General features: G+C 41.9%; 1 protein-coding gene across 1 annotated transcript in view; it reads right to left on the minus strand.

The window, feature by feature from the left end:
- Positions 1–9,608, minus strand: part of LOC102841522 (deoxycytidylate deaminase-like) — a 43,742-nt gene extending 34,134 nt beyond the window's left edge. Inside the window, exons 1-3 of the mRNA XM_006834422.1 lie at positions 9,586–9,608; positions 6,853–6,967; positions 6,353–6,488 (exon numbers count right to left, since the gene is read on the minus strand). Of these exons, the coding sequence (XP_006834485.1) occupies positions 6,353–6,488; positions 6,853–6,967; positions 9,586–9,608 (274 nt within the window). The remainder of the gene's footprint in view (positions 1–6,352; positions 6,489–6,852; positions 6,968–9,585) is intronic.
- Between the last annotated feature and the right edge of the window lie 12,151 nt (positions 9,609–21,759).

The raw sequence follows: 21,759 nt of genomic DNA on the forward strand, positions 1-21,759 counted from the left end.
GACCTGCCGACCTTGTGGTTCAAACTGACCTTGCAGTCCAGCCCATTAACCTGTAGCACCACCCCAGGACCACATATAGCAGCTTAATCATCATTAATGCCAATGACAAAAGGGGTGAGCCTAGCCAATTCCAGACATTATCACCTTATTTTTTTAAACTGATTATTGAAGTCTTAAAACAGAAGTAAAAAAAGAATTAGCCTTTCAGTCAGTTATCACCAAAGGTTTCTAATTCATCCAACACTATGCTAACATTTACTTCTTGTTGCTCAAAATCCCTTTAAAACGGATGACTGAAATGAAAGCCCAGCTTAGACACAGTCATCGCTATTTAGACTTTGTTTAAGCCCATTACATGTATTACGTTGGCACTAATATGAAATGTCTCTTAAAAACCATTTAATACCTCCTATGACTTTTACGTAACGTCAAATTACAAGCCTATGCTTGCAACAGAAAACTGTCTGCATTCTAACACGGCAATATGTAAAATGAATAATGGATAAGGCCAAGAAACTCTGAAAATCTAGAGGCAGCATATGGATCCTAAAAAATCATATGGACAGGAGGCAGTCTTTGGAGGACACACAGTTCCTCTGCATCCTGTATATCTATCGTATATACATTAAACCTTGGTTGTTTCACCACACAAAAAGATTTAAAATTTTTTTTAATTCATGCGAACAAACAGTGCCCCAAGACTCAGCAACTGACGGCCACGGGGCAGGCTTGCAGAGCGTACCCTTTGGTTGTTTGATGATGCATGCAGTGGATTGTAATCATTGCAATGAAACGACATAAGATAGGATTAATACAAAGCCAATGTTCTCCCATGTAAACTATCACATAATTCACAATAAAAAGTTAAAAAAAAACAACAACCCTCAGCAGCAATTCAGTAAGAACAATCAGTGAAGTTGGACAAATGCCTGTTGTTTTTCCCAATCTTTCTGGAAAGGAGCTCTGAAAGGTACTCTCCCCAACTCTGCAACTTGTTCAAACAGGGGTGTTTCAGAACAATCAAAATCAGCTACTTCAGAGGTTACAGAGCACTGGGTAGTCAGGGATTGCAAATGTGCTGCTGAGTCTTGGGCTTCTAGGCCACTGCTAGAAAACGGCTTAGAGCCAACTGGGAGAGCCACTCAGTTGCAAGTGAGAACCCTCTACACTGGGGAACGTGGTGGCTTCATACGATAAACACTGGACTGCAAATCACAAGGTTATCAGTCCAAGCCCACTAGTTGCCCCACAGGAAGAAAAACTGACTTCCTGCTCCTGCAAAGATTTACAACCTAGGAAACAGTATATAGGGTTGCTATGAGTCAGAACCAACTAGACAATTCTTAACAACCCTTTATACTGGTCCAACTACTGGCATCTTTTTCAACCAGTCTCAATGTGACAGCTTGACACCTCCCTATTTCATTGTTTTGATTCAGTGACAAGGATTGTGGTAGCCATACATTTCAACGTTTGTTGTTATTAGGTGCCATCAAGTTGGTACTGACCCATAGCGACCTTATGTACAGCAGAATGAAACACTGTCCGATCCTTGGGCAACCTCCCTATTGTTGCCCACTGATGCTGCCACTTTGCCAATGCATCTCACTGGGGTTTTCCTCTTTTTCTCTGACCCTCCACCTTACCAAACATGATATCCTTCTCCAGTCACAGGTCCCTCCTGACAATGTGTCAGAAGTATGAGAGACGAAGTTTGGCCATCTTGGCCTCTAAGGAGCACTCTGGCTGTACTTCTTCCAAAACAGATCTGTTGGTTCTTTTGGTAGTCCAGGGCACTTTCAGTATTCTCCTCCAACACCATAACTCAAATGCATCAATTCTTCTACGATCTTCCTTATTCACTGTACAGCTTTCACATCCATATGAGGTTATTGAAAATACCATGGCTTGGGCCAGGCGCACCTTAGTGCTCAAGCTGACATCTTTGCTCTTCAACACTTTTCAACTTAGATGCTTAAAAACTTTTATACAGAACATTACACTGTGCTCTGAAAACAGATCTTTGCATGTGCCTAAAATTTACTAATTTCTATTTTTTTCCATCAAAAGCTTTTAGAATAAAACTTAGGCCAGAAACTTTCTAAAATATTGTAACATGAATATTTTTCTTTTCAATAACTAAAATTAGCTAGGAAGTCAGTTTGACACTCCCTCAGTTCTGACCACACCCTTTCGACTCCTACAAGGGGTGAAATTAAATTGGTAAATCTGACTACTCCATCCTGGTAATAACTACACTAGGACTCTTACTGTGGTACTATACGATAAGCACTGGACCACAAGGTTGGTTTGAACTGTAAGGCTGATGGTTCAAAACCAACAGCTGCTCCTTGGAAATCCTATACAGGGTAGCTATGAGTTGGAATCAACTCGACAACACTTAACAACAGCAATCACTAAACTAAGGAACCCTGGTGATGTGTAGGTTAAGTGTTGGGCTGGTAACCACAATGTCAGCAGTTCAAACCCACCAGCCTCTCTATTGGATGAGGCTGTCTGCTCCCATAAATACTGACAGTCTTAGAAGCCCTAAGTAGCAGTTCTACTTGGTTTTGAGGGGTTTGCAATGTGTCTGAATCAATAGCAGTAGGTAATCACTAAACTCTTTTCACATCCTGAAAATCCTGAGTGCTTTGGACCTTCATCCTACCTTCATCCCTCAATTCCTTCTCTTCTCTACCTCCACACACCGTTGTTTTTTTCTTTCAAGAACAGGGTCGTTACCCTTAAGAATTTTAAAAGGAAATTTAGAAAGCTTATTTAAAATGATCAAAGTCTAGGAACCTTAGTAAAAATATCTAAATTAGACTAAATGAAGATGTGGAGTTCTTCATAAGAAAAACACAGGAAAATCTACTAGGAAAGAGTCAACAAAGAAGATCTTTTATCAATCATACCTTCAATTTTGTTTCTTGAAGGCAGAATCTCTTCCATCTGGGAGCTCTGGTAGCATAGTAGTTACAAATCATGCTGCTAATCTCAAGGTCAGCAGTTCGAAATTACCAGCTGTTCCATGGGAAAGGGCTGAGGATTTCTATTCTCATATAGATTTACAGCCTTGGAAACTCTATGCAGGGTCACTATGAGTCAGAGCCAACTCCTTGTCACACCAACCCCACCAATCTGCTTTACTTCCAAGAGAGACAGTATCTTCATTTTCAGACACTAACCCAGGACCTAACATTATGAAAGCACCCTGGTGATGTGGTGTTTAAAGTGCTTGGCCGCCAACTGAAAGGTCAGTGCTTTGAACCCACTAGCTGCTCCACTGGAGAAAAATGTGACAGTCTGCTTCCACAAAAATAGACAGCCTTGGAAACCCTATGGCTGTGAGTTGAACGCAACTCAATGGAAGTGGATGGAACATTATGAAAAATCAGCAATCAGAACGTACAGCTCCATTTGTCTCTTTTATGGCTTTAGTATGAGTCCCTGGGTGGCACAATTGCAGGACTACTAAGAGAGTTTAAGAATTCAAACTCACAGAGACAGCTGGAAGACAGGGCTGGTAATATGCTTCCCAAAGGTCACAGCCTTGAAAGCCCTAGGAGCAGTTCTACTCTGCACACAAGGGGTCATTTTAAGTCAGAACTGACTCAACAGTAACCTGCTTATGACATTAGCTACATGTTCTCAAGCAAATAAAAAGAAAAGTGAACCTTTGGCCTGGCCATTTCAGACAACTTCTGAAGTGACGCTCCTTCCTAGGGCTAAGATAGGCAACAAATTCTAAGAAGCACCCTTTCAGGTCAAAGATTTTCAGATACACACAAAACCTTTGGTGTTGACTGCGGCCCACCTGCAATTAGTCCCTGGAACAGGAGAAAGCAACTGCCTCATCCAACTCCTGATGTCCCACTCAAAATGTGTTTCCTACTACCCAGGGATGAGGTGGAACCAGAGTTCTTTGGCAAGCACATGGGCTGAACAAAAGGGAAGCACTTGGTTACCTAGCTCTGCTCTAAAGCAGTATAGGAATAACCTGAAAAGTTACTGTGCACATTCTTCAGCTATCTTCACCAGGGTCTGCAGTGCTACTGCTGCTGTAACAAAACATAGGTGGGTGGCGGCTTTAAGGAAATAAAATTTATTTTTTATTAGAGTGTGGACTACTAGTGCCAATTAAGGACAATGATTCTAGGGGAAGGTTCTCTCTGTCAACTCTGGGGAAAGACCCTCGTCTCCTTCAGCTTCTCTTCCTTGGTTCTTTGGTGATCTGCTGGCACTACTCTCTCTCTCCATCTGTGTTTCTGGGCCTAATATGCTTTTGATACCTCAAAAGTGATTGGCTTCTGAGGACTCTAGATTCATGGGAAGAGAGGGACTAAGAGCCAGTGGCCAGGAGGCGGACTTGCAGACTGTGCCCTTTGGTGGTGTAAACTATTATACATGCCTGAGTGTTTTTAAAAAAAAAGAGCTAAAGTGACTAGAGAAAAATACTGATGGTACATGGAGGGGATTATAATCATGGTAATGAAATAAGGTGTATGATTTGTTGAATGTAAAACTGATGATCTGCCCTGTAAACTTTCACTCAATCCACACACACACACACAAAAAGTGATGGGCTTAAAATGCAGCATAGCATGATAGCTTGTTAACATGCCAACTAAAACTCTATCTCCAAATGGAATTACATCCAAAAGCATATAAAAAACAATAGCCAACTCTGTTGCCATCCAGTAGATTTTAATGACTTTATAGGACAAAGTAGAACTGTCCTACACAGTTTCCAAGGCTGCGATCTCTATGGAAACTGACTGCAACATCTTTCTCCAAAGGACCAGCTGGAGGTTTGAACCACTGACTTTTCAGTTAGCAATTAAGCAATTTAACCACTGTGCCACCAGGGCTCCTTTCCACAGTATTGTTGTTGTAAAGTGCCATCGAATCGGTTCCGACTCACAGCAACCCTGTATAGTGTTTCCAAGGTGCATGTTGTTAAGTGCCGTCATGTTGGTTCCAGCCCATAACAACTCTGTATAGAATTTCCATGGAGCAACCAGTAAGTTTGAACTTTCGACTTCGCATTTCAAACTGACTTTGCAGTCCAGCGCATTAACCAACAGCACCACACAAGGTCTCACAGCGAATCGTTTCAGACTCATAGCGACCCTGTGTAGGGTTTCTGAGGCACACAGGGGCTAGGATTTATAACATATATTTTGGGGGGCACTGTGAGTTAGGCATTGGGCTGCTAACCGCAAAGTTGGCAGCTCAAACCCACCAGTCATACGGGAGAAAGATGAGTCTGCCTGCTCCCATAAACTAGTCTAAGACACTCCATATAAGATCACTGAGTCAGAATTAACTCGATGGCAGTGAGTTTTGGATTGTTTTTGGTGGGGGGACACAATTCAATCCCTAACACTCTTTGTACGTTAGCAGACTGCCAGTCTGAAGCACACCTGACCCCAAACTGGTAACAAAGCCACAATCTCAGGACCCTCCTATGTTGCCATACCACACTACTTCTCCATCTGTTGGCTCTCTGAGTTTTAAGGCACACAGACAGGGTACTAGAATAGTTTAACAGGACTTTTCTCCCTTTCCAGATGCTTGTAAATGAAAGGCTAAGTGAGGATTTCTGTCCAGCTTTCCTACCAAAGGCAAGTCTACTCAGGGACTGCTTGGAAGAAAATCCCCGGAGAGCTACTTCCACAAACTCAGCCAATGATAACCCTATGAAAACTCTTTAACCCTGACACACATGTGGTCACCATGACTCACAATCGACTCAACGGTAACAGCGTGTTTTTACTGGTTTGGGTGGTGCAAATGGTTAATGGGCTCAACTGCTAACCAAAAGATTGGAAGTTTAAGTCTACCAAGAGCTGCCTCAGAAGAAAAACCCAGATACAATGTTGTTACCGGGAGCCATCAAGTCAGTTCCTGCTCATTTACACCCTATATACACCAGAATGAAACACTACCTGCATCCTCACAGTCACTGCTATGTTTGAACCCATTATTCTTGCAGTTAAGGCATCGATCCACTTCAATGAGAGCCGTCCTCTTTTTCACTGACCGTGTACCAAGCATGATATTCTTCTCCAAGGACTGGCCCTTCCTGATGACATGCTCAAAATATGTGAGACGAAATATCGCCAGCCTTGCTTCTAAGGAGAATTCTGGCTGCATGTCTTTAAACGCAGATGTTTCTTCTTGTTCCTAGAGATCTATTTGTGAAAAATCCAGCTGATGAAAACCTTATGGAGTACAATTTACTCTGACACAGATGAGGTTCCCAAGAGTGGGCAACTCATTTGGGTTTCTTATTTAAGCATGCACTCAGACTACGCCACTTAACAGAACAGAAAATATGCCCTACCATAAGGATACTTGGTTTCCAGTTTGTTCGCTGCTGTCCTCCTCCAAGGCAACAGGTCATCACTGCATCCGTTTGGCATTCCATTGTACCCAATGCCAACAATCTTGTTTTCTGTATTCACGATGCAGGCCCCGACCTAAAGAAAACATGCCCAAAGGGTTGGTGTCTGAGCAGCTCATCTGCTACTGGTAAGGCAGTGAATGAAAGGTGGGCGGCAGACTTCCAAAACAGGCACTCATCTTCTGGAGGTGTGATCGGCGCACTGTCTCTGCCAATTTTTTGTGGCATCCTGCCCTGAAAGGGGCAGGAGATGCATTCAACAATGGCATGTGACAATTTACTCCCTCACATGAGAATGAAGGCATGTAGGAATACAGCATGAAAGACAGATTTACTTGACATTTTTAAATTGACAGATGTCGACTGAGTCTACCCTTCTTGTAAGTTGTTCATTTCTGTGTCTACGTGTGTCCAGATATTCTCCTATAAAACTTACTTACTTGAGAATTTGGATCTTTGCTTCTCTGTGCTGATAAGAAGGCCACAGCCATGAAATACTCAGGCCATTCCAAATAGTCATCCCGCTTTTTGCAGGAAACTTCACTCGTGCTGGGTCTAGAAGAAAAACACAACAAAAGTACAGTTAAGAGACACATTTTGGTAACTCCACTTTCCAGTTTAACTCAACCACATTTAAATTTTGGATCTCTAATCTCAGAAACTTGAGTTGTTACTTATCAATCATTAATCACAGGACAAAGACCTCAGAGTTACTTAGTAGTTTCTGGTCTTAAAAAAAAAAAAGAAACAAAGACCCTAAGAAATTACGGTGCTGCTTCAGATTGGTGTTAGGCAGCATTGCTTCACATGTCCATAGTGATTCACTGCTTTCATAGGTTGCTTTGTATATTAGTGCAAATGCCTGACCCTCACCTTGCCCCCTTATATAGTGGAGCAAGTACAGTAGGGAGGGGGAAAGAGGAAAAACAATTATTGATTACCTAACATATGCCAGACACTGTTAAAAGTCTTAAGTATCATTTCACTCAAGACTTACTGCTTGTTAAGGTAGAAAACAGACTCAGAGAATACAGGTAATTTGATCTAAGCCACACAGGATTATTATGCATGTCAGTTGGATTCCAAAGAAAACATGTCCAGCTGTTCCAATTCTGATCTTAACCAGATAATTCGTCCTTCTGTTTACCCTTAGCTTTCTCAGTGGGGACAGCAGTAATCAACTCTAAATCCAGAATCAAATGCAAAAGACACTCTGATGTGTCAATTGTTGTTACTAAGGCAAAGTTTTAGTAATAATGGCTTTTCTCACTGCAGGTACATGCCATCTCTACAACAACAAGAGCCTATGAAGGGGGCTTAGAATTTGGGGTAAAGAGAGCCTTTCAAAAGAGATGGGGTGGGGAAGAGTCACAAAGGAACCAAGTAGATATCATTTAAGAAGAAATCTCAAGGTTAGATTTTCCCAAAACATCTGCTTCAAGCTCTAGACTTTAAGCTTATATACTGACATGCAGCCCTGCCTAAGAAAAGGATACAGGCAGGGCTACACGTCATACTATAAGCTTAAAGTCTAGAGCTGGTACCTACGGGAACCAGTTCCACAGGATGCAACCTCCTCCCAAAATTAGCTATAAGGCAAAACAGAACTGACCCATGGGGTTTCCAAGGCTGTATATAATCTTTAAAGTCCTGATGTGGTGCTGTGGGTTAATGCGCTGGACTGCAAAGTCAGTTTGAACGGCAAGGTTGGCAGTTCAAGGTCACCAGTCATTCCTTGGAAACCTTATACAGGGTCACTAAATCCTGGTGTGACGCTGTGGGCTAATATATCAGACTGCAAAGTAGTATGAAATGCAAGGTAGGTGGTTCAAGCTCACCAGTCGCTCCTTGGAAACCCTATACAGGGTCACTATGGGTCAGAATCGACTTGATAGCACTTAACAAAAACAACAATGTAACTTTAGGGAAGCAGATTTTTCTCCTGCTGATTGCCTGGTAAAGTTGAACTGTGGACCTTTCATTCAATTTGCATAACCACTGCCTCACCAGGTTCTGTCTTGTGCCAGTTGGACCCTGTATAGGGTTTCTTAGGAGTTACCGGTGGGTTTGAACTGTCGACCTAGTAGTTAACAGTCCAGTGCTTATCCTACACAGTGCCACACCAGAACTCCAGAGGGCTCCTGTACCCCATTATGTTGCCCAAATTCTAACAACACCTGGCCTTGCTTCTGTAAAGCATGCAGAATAGGCCTGGTTTTCCCCAGTTGGTTTAAGGGTTTTTGTTATTAAGTGTGGTGGAGTTGCCTTGGTCTCATAGGGACCCTGTACAGGGTTTCTGAGGCTTTAAATCTGCCGGAAAAGCGAGCCTCATCTTTCTCCCAAACAGCAACTGTCGTACTTGAATCAACTTTGTAGTTCATACAGTCCGGTGTTTGCTCCCTGCTTTAAGGGTTGTAGTTGTTAAGTGCCTATGGAGTTGATTCCAATTCACAGAGGCTCTGTATAGCTTTGAAGGTGAGGCAGGTGGGTTTGAACTGCCGATGTTGTGGTGGCAGGCTAGTGCTTATCCTACAGCACCAAATCAGGGCTTTGCCTTAAAGGTTGTTACTGTTGTTCAGTGCACTAATCTTTGCAGCAAGTCCTGGTGTGGTGCTAGGAGGTCAGCTGTTCAAACCCACCAGTTACTTTTGGATCACTATAATTTGGAACTGATTCGATGGTACTTAACAACAACAATCTTTGCAGGATAACAAATAAGTCTCTATTAAGTACAATTACTAGGGGAAACACTGGGTGCTTTGCCTATCTTTAATGCTCATTGAAAGCCTGTAATCAGCTACAAAAACCGAAGTGGGAAACTGAGTCTAAGAGAGCTCGATCTAATCTCAAATCTGAACAGAATGCATGCTCCTCCCAATGCCTTGAATTCTGACTGCGGGCGTAACCACGCATTCTCACCCCAAGTAGAAGTGCAAGGAATGGCTATTATTTTCAGCTTTCCCCAGAATCACCCCACTTCTCCCAGGGCGGTGAAAAGCTCCTACAATTTAACCACAGCACCACCACGACAAACCGACCACCTCTCCTACGCCCCTCGTCTACTTGTTTGACTATTTAACAGAGGAGTGCAAAGTAAGGGTTCACCAGCCCTGAGACCAGGCCCCCGCGCCCAGCGCTCCAGGCGGCGCCACGTGGCGGTACAGGCTGCGTACCCACAAGGCTGGCCGCCGCCCATGCTGCAGCTCCGGTTCCGTCCAAGCGCTCGTCCCCGCCGCCGTTCCCACAGTTCCCGCCGCTCAGCCGCCGCAGCCCGCGCGCCCAGGGGAAGGAAGTCGGGAGAAGAGGCGGGGCTGTCCAAGGCCGGAAGGTGGGAGCGGCCGGCGGCCGGCCCACGAAAGAGGTGGCGCAGACTCCTACGGGGCGGGGAGACGGGATGGCCCGCGGCTCCCCGAGGGCCCCGTGGAGGCCTGGTTTCTGTCGCCTCCGGGTGACGCTTAGCATACAGAGCTAGTTCGAGGGCCTGGGCCCTGGCTCTCTTGGGCACAAAGTACTCCTCCCGGGCCGCGTGTTACCTGTTTGTGACTGGTTTGGGGTTTTGCCCCTCACCGCTTTCCGCTCTAATACGTGCAGTTCCGAACCTGTTCTGGGACTCTCGGCGTCCAGGGCCCGCTGCCCGTATTGGGTGGCGTGGGAAGGACTGGCCCGCTCTCAGGAGCCTGACTTCATTTCAAATAAACAAAAACAAAACTGCTTTTAAAGATACGAGCATAAGGCATGGATCGTTTTTGTAGTTAACCGAGATTTTTTTTTTTTCCTCCACCTGGATCTACCATCAACTACATACTTGAAGCTGTTGCTATAAAATATATTCACGTATACATTATATGTGAATCAAAGATGAGCCGAAAGAGTCTAGTTACGTGGAACCTGAAGGTGCTGGACGTGAGGAGACCTGGTGTTGGTTTCGTGAATTATCCTACTGTGTTGTGAGGCATAGTGATGATGGTGGCTTCATACTGGAGGGGTTTAATGGGGAGCAGACTGGGTCGGGTAAGGAAGCCTCACTTTCTGTTCAGAATGAGTGGAAGGTATGCCCAAAACCATGCCACCTCTCCCCAAGTCCTCCAACGCTGCACTGCACACACAGCTCCCACCTATAAAATTATTCACATTATGGTACCATTATTTAAAAGATCAGGAAAAAGAAAATCCAGGGCAATAGAAAGTACCGTCAGTGACATTTCTGAGGGCACGTGTTCCACAAAACTAAATCTGATTTTCTTGAACTTCGGTACTGTATTCAGACGTCTGGTCCCTAAATCTGGTGGAACACTGTTTGAGGCACAGAGAATGACAAAAGAATCCCTTACACATGGGGCTTGAGAATACTGCCACCGGGTCATAAATAATAGTTACTGGAATAATCATGAGTTCGGATCTGCACATTCCGGATCTGAGCTGCTAATCCAAACAAAAGCTTGTTAACTATATTAATTTAGCCTAACCAAGGAAGAATGATGAGAATAAACAGCTGGTTCTATCTAATTTCTCACTACAGCAGACACATCATTCTTCATCTCCATGGTCCAGCCTGCAGATTCAATAATTAAATTATGTACTGTTCTTAGCGGATGTCGGGAAAGCAAAGGAGAAAAATACTTCATCATTAGCTAGAGTTTTGTTTTGTTTTGCTTTTTGTTTGTTTGTTTTTGCCTTGATAAGACTCAGATTTGAAAGAGCTACATAGATTAAAATGACTTTTAATGTCAAGTTAACTTCATTTGGCTGTCTTGTTGCCACTAAAATTTATGATCTCCTGAGGCCCAGGCTCCCCTCCCCCTCCCCAATCCACTGCTCGTTCTTTGTCACACTCATCTATAGTCTTTGGTTCTTCATAGATTCATTTTTCTTCTTATCAACCTACAGTCAATGCATCACCAATTCCTGCTGGTCCTGCAACCACAGTATCATTAAGCTTTCTTCCTTCCTTTGTTCCGTAAAGACTGTCATACATAATTTAGTTACTTCTCATCATTCTCCATTTTGGTCAACACACATTCTTCCCTCCGCAATAAATTCAAGATCCTGCTTGCTGCAAACACATTATCCTGAATGTTCCTACATTTCACTAAAAGTCCCTCATCTTAAAGATGACATCATTCATAATACAGGAAACCCTCCTGATTCATAGTTTCAGAACTTGAGGTTTCAAATAGTTTGTACCAACAGCCAACCCAGACAGCCAAGGGAGAAAAATGCATTCCTTGGTATATCTTTGCTCATTAACACCTTGTAACTCCAAGTGTGACTGTAGGTGTTAAATCTCACTTATAACCTTGTATTTTGATTTATAATTGAGGATCTTTCTCCACCTACCACAGATACAGAGGTTTCATATGCATTCAGCCATATTTAGATTGCATTTCCTGGAACCAGGAAGGTAGGCTGCACTGGGTGTGAATACACTCAGCACTATAAGGATTCTTGACACACAAACTTTGCCTTGGCACCTCCATTTACAGGCTTGGAGGTTCTCTATTTGTGATCTTTAGCCTGGCCTGGAATAATTGAGGATTTTAGAGGTATTAATTTTAGATGTATTAATCAGGGGTCCAGATTAAAAATACAGACGTCAAGGTAAAATACTTCTGGGGGCTGCCTCAGACAGGACTTTGATGCCAATCATGCTTTGATAACAAGATACTGGTAACCACTTCTACCTCCTCTCCTTACCAAGTAGCCAGTCTGTATCAAATTTGTCATGGGAGAAAGGACACAATCATTGGAGCAAGACTAGATTTTCAATCCTAATTCTACTTCTTATCTCCAAGTGACTTTCAAAAGGTGCTTATATTCTTGGATTCTTCTTAATTCATGTGTAAAATAAACAACGAATTTGTTGCTGTTAAGTGCCGGTTGAATCTGTTCAGACTCATAGTGACTCTATATAGGGTTTCCGAGGGGTGGCTGGTGAGTTTGAACCACCGACTTTGAGTTTCAAACCCATCTTGCAGTCCAGTGCATTAACATACAGCGCAGCTTCATTTAATCCGTTTTTATTCATTCTGTACTATGTTTTAGGTGCTGACGATACTATAATAAAAAAGAATGGATGAAACTGATTCTTGCCCTCAAAAGGCTTACCTAAGGCCCTTCCCACCCTCCTGCCACAAATTGTTCTTCTTGTTGTTGTTAAGTGCCATCGAGTTGGTTCTGACTCATAGCCACCACAGGGTGGTGGTGATTTCCAAGGAGTGGCTGGTGAGCTTGAATCCCTGACCTTGCGTTCAAACCAACCTTGTAGTCCAGCGCTTTGATCCATGGCACTGCAATGAAGGCTCAATAAATGAACCTCATTGCTGGTTCAGTCAACATCATAAATGTGTAAGATAAATTTCCTGTCAGAACCTCTTTGTTCTTAATTCATTAGTCATCAGGACCCAAAAATTCTCTTAATAGCTCAGCAACTGCACTTAAAGGCCAAATGCCACTTCTACTGTTTTTCAAAAGAAAAATTGTTTTTCTTTCCAATCAGCAATCCTAGTTACAGCTGTTTAAACCTTGTGTAAAAGGTTATCCTGACTGTGTCCTTGCTGTTGGTAAGTGCTGTCAAGTCGGTTCTGACTTATTGCAACCCTGTATAGTAGGGGTGAGGAACATCCGGCCCGCGGGCCATATGTTGTTGTTGTTGTTAGGTGCCATCGAGTCAGTACGAACTCATAGTGACCCTATGCACAACAGAATGAAACACTCTGCCTGATCCTGGGCCAACCTCACAATTTTTCCACACTTGAGCCCATTGACACTGCCACTTGGCCAATCCATCTTGCTGGGGGTCTCCTCTTTTTTCTGACCCTCCACCTTATCAAACATGATATCCTTCGCCAGCGACTGGTCCCTCCTGACAATATGTCCTAAGTATGTGAAACAAAGTTTGGCCATCCTGGCCTCCAAGGAGCACTCTGGGCCATATTATTGTTGTTGTTAAGTGCTGTTGAGTCAGTTCCAACCCATAGCGACCCTATATAGGGTTTCCAAGGAGCAGCTGGTAAGCTTGAACTACCAACCTTGCAGTTGAAGCAGCTTTTCAGTCTGACGCATTAACCCACAGGGCCATACCAGGACTCTCTGGGCCATATAAGGCCTGCAAAATCATTTGCTCTGGTTCTGCCAAGGCAAAACACAATTCCAGGTATCACATTTGTTGTTGTTGTTACGTGTCGTGGAGTTGGTTCCGACTCATAGCAACCCTGTACAAGGTTTCTGAGGCTGTAAATCTTTACGGGAACAGAAAGCCTCATATTTCTTCTGTAGAACAGCTGGTAGTTTCAAACTGCTGACCCTGAGATTAGCAGCCTGATTCATAACCACTACGCTACCAGAGCTCCTTGTGCATCACATTGTTGTTATTGTTATGTGCCGTGGAGTCATTTCGGACTCATAGCGACCCTGCACAGGGTTTCTGAGGCTTTAAATCTTTACAGGAGCAGAAAGCCTCATCTTTCTCCCAAAGAACAGCTGATAGTTTCAAACTGCTGACTTTGAGGTTTGCAGCCCGATTCATAACCACTATGCTACCAGAGCTCCTTATGCATCACATTAGAGGTGAGTTAATTCAATGTTTGACCAAATATAGCAAGCTTTTTTTAAAAAACATTTTATTGTGAATTGAGTGAAGATTGACAAGATCATCAGCTTTACTTTCAAGCAATCATACGTTTGGTTTCATCTAGATGATTAAAACCCCTCCCTTCCATAACAGTTGTCCTGCTTCCTCTCTGTGGTTTCCTTTTACATCTTATTTTTCACAAATCAACAAAGCAAAAATATTTGATGTACACATATAAAACAAAAAATAGATATTCATTTAAATGTCCAAAGGGCACATTTTGCCCATAGGCACACAGCCTTTCTCAATCCATGGGCCTAGAGTCTGCAGCTGTTCTGTCTTTCCAGGTAGTAGGTTAATTTTCAAGTTGATAATTTTGTATGGCCTGCGAATGATGTTATAAATTTTTGTACAAAAAATATTCCCCAACCGTGCTGTATAGGATTTCTGAGGAACGCACACACACACATATAAATGAAAGTGATACAAAAGGGAAATGAGATATATGGTCTTATAAATGTATACATTTTTATGAATGCTAGAACTTGAGGTCGGTTCACATCCAGTGAATGGGACATTGTACAAAGAAAATGAGGAAGGAAGTTGACCCAATTTGAGTAGCTATCAACACTCTTCCCAGTAGGAAATTCTCAACTTTGGTATAGAAGATAGTGGAAAACAACACAGAAATAACATGTTCAGGGTCTTCTGAAGGTCCCATTTTTACAAAAAAGACTGCAAAAGTGTATACTATTCTTATCAGACAAAAAAAAAAAAATCAGAATTCTGAAATAGGGTTTTTATCCAATATATCATTATGAATATTCAAGATCATAATGAAGGTCGATGAGGACCTGTTAATCTGAAATACAGTACAGGAAGCTTTGCATATTATATATCAATAAATGTTGCTGACCACATAAATGGATTGCAGTAAAACCTGCAAAGGCTGAAACCTATGTAAGGTGGAAACATCTGAGAGAAGGAACACTCAAATATTTTCCACTAATAGAAAGCAATTGTAGCAAGACTACCCCCTGCAAAGGTAGAAAACTTGCTAGACCCAGAAAAACAAGGCAGTCTCACAAGTGCTGGCTTTCACAGGTTTCACTGTAATAGAAAATAATCCCTTTTGGCCCAATTTTTCAAAGCATGTAACACATAAAGAGAAGTTTTCATCTGGAAACTCTAGTTATACCTTTCCACCTGTCTCTTTTAACTCACTACGTTTAATAGGCCTAGAGAGATATTTGATAAATGAGAAATTGGGGGCTGGTGAACCAAAGAATCAAGGATGAGTTGTACAAAACATGTGCAAAATTTTACTCTTACGATGTTGGCCTTGGCTTGCAAATGACCAGAACAGAGGCCAGATATTCGCAGCAGGGAGGACTGTCTGCTGCTTCGTGGCGTGTCAGCGCTTCACATGACTTGCTTTTCCTCTACAGAGCTGAACTTGTAGCCTCTTTCATACATAACTGGTTGAAGTTGATGGAAATTACATGTCTTATCACTTCTTAAAAGAAAAAAAATATATAAAAAATGTAAATCTAAAAGAAATGGGCAATTTTCTTGTACCATTTTATATTTCTGTGTAAGTTACCAAGTGCCAATCATTCTTACTTTTTAAAATTCAAATTTGTCAAGCAGCGTGTAAGCTTTCAGTGTTGTACAAGAAAAGATAAGGCTTCATGTGGAACAGTCACTTATACCAGCTCTGTAAAAGTGCCTACCAAAAGCGAATTTATCAGATTGCTAGTTTTGTAGAAATATTAATAATCTCACTAAATTAGACCCTCTCCTCAGGGTCATCGTGGAATCTACTAAAGGGTAAAGACTAACAAGGTATGTGATTCTAGGTATAGAATTCTTTATTGACATCAGAGTTAGCCCTCATTTTGCATTGTGTATTTTCACTGTTGGACCAAGGTGACTGCTTAAGAATCATCGTAAATGAAAGCCCCAGTTAAATTGCATTTGGAAGTTAATGGCTATCGTAACCTGCTTTCCATGTTGTGCTAACTGAAGCACTCACTGGGGGTAAATGTCTAAAATGAGAAGGCAAGAATCCAATTAAGCATTTTAGTATTGTAGTTTCCCATGTGTGTGTATATTGAGGGTGGCATCTGTGACCCCGCCACGACAAGAGAAACCTGCTATTAATACTGTGAGGGGAGAAGTAATCTTCTACAGGCATGTACAGAGAAAATAAAGGAAGGAAGTCTACCCAGTTCGAGTAGCTATTGACACTGTTCACAGTAGGAAATTCTCAGCTTTGATACAAGAGATGGTGGAGAAAGACATGGCAGTAGTGAGGTCAGGGTCTTCCCAACATCCCATTTTTGAGCAAACTCTGTCTGCTGCAGCATTTGATAGACAACTCCAATATAATGAGAGCTGTCAGTCACAAAGCATTTGGAGACGCTTTGCCCCTAGTAATGCTATCTTCAAATTAGCCCCGGGTTGAGTTAAATATCAACCAAAGGGAAATATGAAATCATCTCTAAAAGATCAGGAGAGATTTAATAGTTTGGTGGTTACAGTAACCACTATCCTGCAAGGAAAAATCAATATCTACACAGTGTTAGGATCACACCAAGGACTCCTGGAGCTGAGCCATTCTCCTGAAGAATAAACCTGGATTCATTAGAGTAGAAAGTCAGAATGTGGTAAGAGGTCAAACATAAACAGACCTTGTGCTCTTTTGTCTGGAAACCCAAGCAGACATTCTTCTTTCAGGATATAAAAGTTTTTTAAAAGCCTAGAATTTACAGAGCTGGAAGTGACCTTAGCAATCACTGAGTCCAGCCCCTTCTTTTTACAGATAAGGACAGATTATTCAACTTGCTCCAGTTCACAAAACTGATCTAGTGAGATGTCCTGCATGTCACATGGCTCAGACCCTTAAGGTCTGTGAATCACACCACATCTCTTCATTGAGAACCTCTATGGAAGACACTATGCTAAGCCTTTGAGGAACATAAAGAGAGCTGAGTCAGTCCTTGCTTGACCTCTCTCTGCTTGAGAGTAGATAAAACAACATAACACTGACCAACATCCCACAGTTAAGTAGCAATTTAAGACACCAACAAAATAGCTGTACCAAAATAGAGCATGATTTTTGTGAGTGTCTTTTATGTTCAGAAAAATCCCATAGACCTGTCTAGGAAACAGTCTGTATAGGATTTCTGAGGCTGTAAATCTTTACAGGAGCAGAAAGCCTCTTCTTTCTCCCACGGAGCAGCTGGTAGATTCTAACTACTGAATTTGCAGTTACCAGTCTGACTCATAGCCCAGTATGATACCAGGGGTCCTTTTTTGTTATCTAGTGCTGCTATGAAAGAAATACGACAAGTCTGGCCTTTACAAACAAATTTATTTTCTCACAATTTAGGAGGCTGGAAGTTTGACTTCGTAGTTGAAGGCTCTGAGTCTGCGCTGGGGGAAAACCCTCTCACCTTCAGTACCTTCTTCTCAGTGTTCCCTGTTGAGCCCCACTCCGGCACCTATCTTGCCACCTTCATGCTCGTTCTTTTTATTTCTTCTGCATCTAATCTGCTTTTTCATACCTCAAAAGTGACTGGCTTAAGTCAAACCCTGATTTGATATGACCTCATAACCATAACAAAAGCCGATTCCCAAATGGGATTATGTTCACAGGTATAGGAGTTAGGAGTAAGAACACAAATTTTGAGGGGACACAGTTCAATTCATAACGTTGCCACAACTGCCATTCTACACAACCCTGTCCTGTAGTCCATGTAAGGAAACCTGAATTTGTTTGTAAACTGTGATTAAGGAATAATGAGAGCTATCTGTTTCACCCGCAAATATTAAATGTTAAAGTTGTAATTGACTCCTTGTCAGTAGAGTGGGTTTAATAAGCCCTTATCATAATCATAGCCCCCAAGAATCTAGGAGTTTCAGGTAAATATGTATGTAAATATATCAGGATAAGTCAAAAATATTGCTACAAATCATTTTTAGGTGCCTTGGGGTTGGCTCTGGCTCAGAGAGACAACAGAACAAAACACTGCCCATTCTATAGCACCATCCTAACAATTGTTCTGTTTGAGCCCATTGTTGAAGCCACACTATCACAAAAGCCTTCATTAAGCAAAAATGCCAAAATGTAAAGCTATTGTTTCTTGACCAGCTCTTCATCTAGGTCTATATATTTCTGGAGAAGGTGTTTCCGTATCTCACCCTTCCCTGAAGAATTCTGTACTCTTCAATTTATGCCACATCAAAATGACAAATTGGGCATCCTCAAAAGACTCAAATGGTGTTCCTTTTAAATGTCCTTTAAATTTGGAGAACAATGAAATCTGAATGGGGAAGATCAGGGCTGTAGGGTGGATGGGGCTCACCACAAAATTCTTGCTACCCTTCAAGAACAAGCAGGGGTACTGTTATGGGGAAAAATTCCTGGGTGCAACTCCCCTGACCTTCTTCTCAACAAAGCAGCTTTCCATTTTCTTAAAACTTCTTCCCCCCAGATAGTCCTGCGCGCTTTGAGGAAAAATCTATAGAGATTATCTTTTTGAAATCCCCCAAAACAGTCACCATACCTTCTGAGCTGACCTCTCTGCCTTGGATTTAGCAGGTCCAGCAGATCCCCTCAGAAGCCACTGTTTTAATGGAACCATTTTATGAAGGTCCCCTAGCTTGACTTGTTGTTGTTGTCAGGTGCCATCGAGTCACAACTGACTCATAGCGAACCCATGCACAGCAGAACGAAACAACGTCCGATCCTGGGCCAACCTCGCTACCGCTGCCACACTTGGGTCCATCAATGATGCTACCTGGCTGATCCATCTCGTTAGGGGTCTTCCTCTTTTTCTCTGACCCTCCACCTTACCCAGCATGACATCCTTCTCCAGCGACTGTTCTCTCCGGACAATATGTCCAAAGTATGAGAGACGAAGCTTAGCCATCCTGGCCTCCAAGGAGCATTCTGGCTGCACTTCTTTCAAAACAGATCTATTGGTTCTTTTGGCAGTCCATGGCTTGACTAAGACAAGCTTATTACTGAGAAAACTTGTCTGCAGCCATCCACTGATGGCAGAGACACGGAGAAACATGTTTTGTTTGAAATAAGCCTATGCATGTATGAACTGGAACCCTAGTGATGATATTTTTTTTACTTGCATTGGTATATATGTAAATAAACACATATAATCTTTCTGCTTTGTACTATTTAATTCCGCTGCTGAAGACCCAGGGATAGCTAAAATTACCTTTTTTGCTAAAATTTGGCTATCATTCCTTCTACACAAAAAAGTATCACATAAAGTAAATAAATAAGATCATGCAGGCAGTATTCCCTCTAGGATGAGAGAGGAGAGTAGCTGGGTCTAGTTTAGACGCTGATAGTTAGCAATGAAGCCTGGCTGCTGTAAGCCAGCAATATCGACACAATACTCCTCAAACCCCCCTTGTAAACTTCTTATCTTGCCTTCCACTCTTTTTATGTGTTCGTATTCATGGCTCCCTGTGAAACCCAGTGGAGTATATTTCTTGAAGGGCCTTGTTAATAGCCTATTTGCTCCACTGCTATTCTCAAGTCACATAACAAATAGTATGTGTGGGCAAAAGGTGAGATAGCAAGTTTACATTTTAGAGTGCAATTTCATTATGCAGCAATCCATTTTGTTTGTAACAGTCTGCCACTGTTGTAGTTGGACTCTATAAGCCAGGCCCTCGGATGGAGGAAAGGTCTTCATTTTATAAAAATATGGCAAATTCTATTAGTGATTTTAGTGGCACATTAAGCAGGTTATTATTAGATAGAATTGACATTTCACATGCAGAAATATTCTTTACTTGAAAGTCAAGTGTCATTCAAGAGAGGGAGAAATTATTTAGGATTTTTTTTTTTTTTCAAACATCAAAGAAATCCCCTGCAAGCCTATCTTTATAAATACCTCAATCAGTTTAGGAATCTGAGTTAGAACTGATGCCTTTGATTTGCCTTTGATGCAAACAATAATACCAGGATGGAATGGCTTTGGCAAATGGTCATAAGCAGTGGTCAGGAAAGTAGATTCTTCTTCATATCCACAGCTAGACCTCAGCGTTGATGGGCCAAAGCCCCAACTGAAGGTTGGTATTATTCATTCACAATGCACACCACAAAGAACTCCCCTCTTCCCCATCCAAACAGAACCTCATCCTCCTGCTGTACATTCAAATATTGCAGCAATAACTGAGATGCTTGAAGAGTTTTTCACTGCATATGCCTTTAGAGGTATACATTTGGCTCAGCAGAAGCTAAACATTTTTAAGAGCACAGTAAGAAATAGGCCAGAAAACATCAAAGCTTTATAGCTTTTTAGAAAACTTGATGGTCTTGCTGGTACAACTCCCTATGATATGGTTCAGTTGTAATAACAATGGGAGCTGTATCAGTGCAAACTGCTGATGAAACATCAAAAATGTAGCCAAGGGTGTTTTAAACACATTTAAGAACTGTTCTTTTGAACTGCGGTTCTTAGCCTTGGAAAACCTCTTCAAGATTTTAAACAGGGCTTTGGATGAACTGCAGAGTGAAAACCTGAAATTATCTCGTGCGCTGGAATCAATATCTAGCAATATTTTCTCTTTGAGAAAAATTCAATCTGACAGAAAAGAGTACAAGCAATAAGGAAACTGGGGCCCTGGCACAAATGCTTGCCTTAGAAATACCCCATAAAGCAGTAGAAATTAGGTGATGTCACCAGAGGCAGAAAACCATAGTGACAGAATAAAATGTTATCTGGGCGTCAGAATACTTCATTATCACTAGCACAGGTCACTAAGCTTCACAAAATGCATCCATCAGCCTTGATAACCATTTGTAAAGTGCCGCTGGGAGCTAGATGGCATAGTGACCAAAGGCACAGCCCTTCAATCTCCAAAGACCAGGGTTCAAACCGAGGCCTGGGTGCACAGACCTAGGTTTGTCAGTCTCAAAGTGCTCTCTAGTGGCCAGATGAACATAAAATTATCCCAAGAACTGAAGTCTCTTCAGCAGAGAAACTTGCTTTCTACCACAGTGGGCATCCTCTGGATCGGTGGAAATGTTTTATGAGCAAACTTGCCTTTTCCAACAATTATGTTGTTAGCCATAAAACATTTATAAATGAACTCTGCTATATAATTTCTATACTATGTGTGAGAGGCTTATCAAATTAATGAGATGTGTGTAAGTTTAAATTAATCTTCGTACATTTCTGGGTGGTTCATTAATGAAAGGTACTTACTTCTACAAGGGAGACAGAGTCCATTTGGCTTGTCCATCTATTTAACTATGCAATTGCCTGTGCTTTGCTTCAAAACTATCTGCCGATTCTAGATGCAATACCTTATTTTCTCTCTTGTATTAATTTAGTCCTCAGAAAAGTCTTCTGATGTAGGAATCATCTTTTCTTTGTTTTGTTTTTTTAGAAGATAAGAAAGGGGTCAAATAACTGTTTCTGCAAAGGTCCATATAGTAAGTAATGTTTAGGTTTCCTGGACCATACAATCTCTGTCACATCATCTGCTATTACAATACAAAACCGCCATAGGCAACATATAGACAAAAAAGAGTGGCTGTGTTCCAATAAAGCTTTATTTGTGAACACTGAAATTTGAATTTCATATCATTTCTACATATCTCAAAATTCTTCTTCTGGTTTCTTTTCAACTGACTAAAAATGTAAAAACTATTCTGAGTTGATGGGCCTTATCAAAACAGGTACCAAGCTATACTCGGCCCACAGGCCATAGTTTGGGGGAGTCTTCTGATAAGGAA

The sequence above is a fragment of the Chrysochloris asiatica genome, unplaced genomic scaffold (assembly GCF_000296735.1).
Source record: "Chrysochloris asiatica unplaced genomic scaffold, ChrAsi1.0 scaffold00011, whole genome shotgun sequence".
Lineage (NCBI taxonomy): Eukaryota > Metazoa > Chordata > Mammalia > Afrosoricida > Chrysochloridae > Chrysochloris > Chrysochloris asiatica.